General features: G+C 54.2%; 1 protein-coding gene across 1 annotated transcript; it reads right to left on the bottom strand.

Moving 5' to 3' along the window:
- Positions 1-723: 723 nt before the first annotated feature.
- On the bottom strand, positions 724-3,111 carry RD3 (retinal degeneration 3, GUCY2D regulator). Its single transcript, XM_029933111.1, has 2 exons — positions 2,771-3,111; positions 724-1,021 (listed from the first exon to the last, which is right to left on the bottom strand). Exons 1-2 carry the CDS (start codon positions 3,058-3,060, stop codon positions 724-726), a joined length of 588 nt encoding a protein of 195 aa, XP_029788971.1. The 5' UTR covers positions 3,061-3,111.
- Between the last annotated feature and the right edge of the window lie 267 nt (positions 3,112-3,378).

Raw genomic sequence — 3,378 nt, 5'->3', positions numbered from 1 at the left:
ATGGCCTTTGGATCTGTCCCATCATTGCCCGGCACTCAAGGACTCAGGGGCAGAGACTGTGCCTACAGAAACAACCTCACTGCTCATGGGGATCTGGCTGCAGTCTAAGGTGTAAGAATGTGGCCCTCTCTGAGCCTCAGTTTATGCATTTCACTAGCTGAGGACAGTGGACCTGTTGGCCTTTGTTGTCCCTTTGAGCTCTGCCTGCCCATGGGGCTATGACCTATCTGCAGTGGTGAGACCAGCCAGTCACCAGCAAAGAATGGACATGATCTAACAACTTCCTTATCACCCAGGGTGAGGGAGTGAGTAGGACATCCTTGAATGGGGGGTGAGAACCCAGGTCTTGACAAAAAGTCAGGGCAACTCTTCCCCTTCTGGACAGAAGCAGAAGATGGAGATGGGGCTGGGGGTCTGTCTGCCAAGACCCTGAATCTCTGCAAGGCAGGGAAGGAGATGCTGCAGTGTGGACTTTGGACTTTTGCAAGGGAGAGAGGGGGCTGGCCGCAGCTCCAAGCCCTGACCCTGAGCTTTGTGGCTGGTGGGAGAGTGTTGGCCTGAGGGTTGCTGCATCTTCCAGGGATGTCTTGGGACGGGGCCACCTCTTGGCCCCTTCTCGAAGTCAGGTGGGGAGGTTCCAGGACTCGGACCAGACCGGTCACCGGCCTATCATGCCCTCCCGCAGATGTTCTCAAGAGACTTCCAGGCAGGGTAGGGCACAGCTCAGTCTTCTTTGGGTGCCCGGAATTCGGGCAGGCTCCAGGTACGGAGCGGCGGCGGCGTGTCCCGCTCCACGTCCTCCGAGATGGTCCGTATGTCACTGGTGAAGGGAGAGATGCGTGCACGGGTCTTGAAGGTGGCCAGCGCCAGGTTGCCGCGGGGCCGCAGGCTCCACTGGCGCGTCAGCTTGCGGGCCTCCTCCTCTTGCTTCATTCTGTCCAGGACCTCCTGTAGCACCGAGCGGAAGAGCTGGGACACCTCCTGCACCTCGGGCTCCTGCTCAGCCAGCAGCTGCCGGAACCTGCGCGCAGAGGGGACAGGGCGCTGTGCGTGAGTCACTCAGCCAGCGTGGCGTGTTGTGGGGAGGGGGGTCTAACCCCAGGGGCTTCCCAGTGCACGCCCCGAAGTCACTTCCCGGCTCCGCCGCTTCTCGGCTTCTGATGTCAATCAGAAACCACCCCACCTCCCTACTGATCCAGCCAATCCTGAGTTCAGATCCCCCCTCTGCTACTTCTGGCCTGTATGGGCCTCAGCTTCCTCATCTGTAAACTGGGGTCATAAACCCTTCTGTGGGGTTTAATGAGCTACCATAGGTGAAGATCCTGACATTAACCTCAGGTTCTCGAAGCCAGAGTAGTAAGAGTAGCCCACTTCCGTATTAGCATGGCCCAGCCTGAGGCTTTCTGGCTAACCTCTCCCACCTTTCTCTGCTCCCTGGCCAGAGTGATGTCTCCCAAATGTGTATCTGATGATGTCACCGGCCTGCAATACTCCTTCCATAGCTCCATGCTACCTGCTGGGTGAGTTTTCCTCTGCTGCAAATGTCTTTGCTTAGAGCTCAAAATGATAACAATTATTAGCAAGTCCATTTAACACCTGGTTTCCTCTGCCACATTGAGAATTAGGACTTCTCAAACTTTTCAGCAATGAGACAGGAAATGTGAGGGGACAGTCATGATCACATGTGTGTCCCAGGCCTCCCCCTCACTTAAGAGGTTTGGTTTACCAGCATGAATTCTCTATGTCAGCACCACCCCCATGACTCACCCCACCCCTTTCCACAGGTGCTTCTGGAAGTAGGTACATTTGGGGGGGGGTGTTACACTTGGTACAGAACAAGAGAAACAGGAGAGGGTAAGATTCTCATCCTGGAGGAAGAAAGGGGGCAGGGGGTAGAAAAGACTACAAAATCCAAGAGTGTAGATAGGACTGGAGAAGAAGGAGTTTTAGGGAGAATTTTCAAGAAAAAAAAAGTGACAGTAGATACATATGTTGGTTAAAGAGATGGGTGACTAAATATGTGGGGAGATGAAGTGGGGTGTTCAGATGGATCTGTGTTCCTTTATGAGTGCTTGGGAAATGCAGATAAAGAACTTGAGTAACTTTGGAAATCATTGTTGGTTGTTGGGACTATGCTTCTTCCACTCCACGTGAATCCAACCAAGACCATGCCATGTGGGTCAGAGCCCAGTCTTGTTATTATTAAGGTCACATTTATATTCATGAACATTGTTGTACCCAAACTTGAAATCTCTAAATGTTCAGCGCCCCAGGCCTCTGAATGCTACACACACACACACACACACACACACACACACATGCACTCACGCATGTGCAGCCCCCTTAGGCAAGCTAATATGAAAGCTAGCGTAAAATACTCTAATTGAAAACTCACTTTTGGAGAGATTATCTGGAGAACCTTTCTAAGAAGGTAACATAGAAGATGAACTGATGAAGGACAAAGAGCCAGCTATGTTAAAATCTAGGGCAAAGGTAATCCAGGTGCGGAGAACAGAAAGCTCCTAGGTCCAGGGCTCTCTCCTCTCAACACTCATGTGCCTCCAGGAGCTGCCTCCTGCCTCCTTCTGACCCTCTAGCTCTGGGCTGGGCCCTTTCAGAGTCTGCCTTCTGCCTTGCTCCTTTTAACAGAGAACTGGGTTGTCCAGGGGCCCTGGCTTCAGTCCCGGTGGTCTCAGGCCAGCGCCCCTGCAGCCACACCACTGGAGCCCACAGTGTAATCGTTGGACCCTGTGCCAGGGGTAGGGGTTACCTGAGGATGGCAGGCCCGCAGTAGGACGGGTGGATCTTGGCACAGACGTCCTCTAGCTGCAGCCGCTCACCAGGGCTGAGGTCATAGGTGGGCCGGGGGGTGCTAGCCAGCCAGCTGTAGTCCACCCCAGTGCAGATCTTCCTGACGGCATTGCTGCGCTCCCACTGCTGCCTCTCCGCCTCTCGCATCTGCCCTGCCAGCTCCATCATGAGCGTCTCCAGCACCATCTCAGCTGGCCTCCGGGATGACGGCCGGCCTTCATTCCACCGAAGCCATGGGATGAGGGACATGGCCTCCCGTTTGGGCCCTGCTGAGACAGGGCAGGAGTGCGTCTTCCTTGGACCCTTCTGTCGGTTAGGGTGGGGATGAGGAAGAGGGAGGAAAGCTGGGACCCCAGCAAGAGGAGAGCTGCTCCGTCCTCACAGCTGGGTGGCCTCAAGTAAGTTGCTTAACCTCTATGAGCAATCATTTCTAATTCTGTAAGACAAGATTGGGCTGCCGTGAGAAGCAGTTGTGAGTAAACTCGGGGCTCTCTGCACACCACAGTCTCAGTTTATCATGATCCCTAACGCATCTGCCTGGGACCATTGAGACTGCCTATCTGAATC

The sequence above is a fragment of the Suricata suricatta genome, chromosome 3 (genome assembly GCF_006229205.1).
Source record: "Suricata suricatta isolate VVHF042 chromosome 3, meerkat_22Aug2017_6uvM2_HiC, whole genome shotgun sequence".
Taxonomy (NCBI): domain Eukaryota; kingdom Metazoa; phylum Chordata; class Mammalia; order Carnivora; family Herpestidae; genus Suricata; species Suricata suricatta.
The sequence above is the reverse complement of the archived record's forward strand: the minus strand, read 5'-3'. Positions and strand labels throughout refer to the sequence as shown.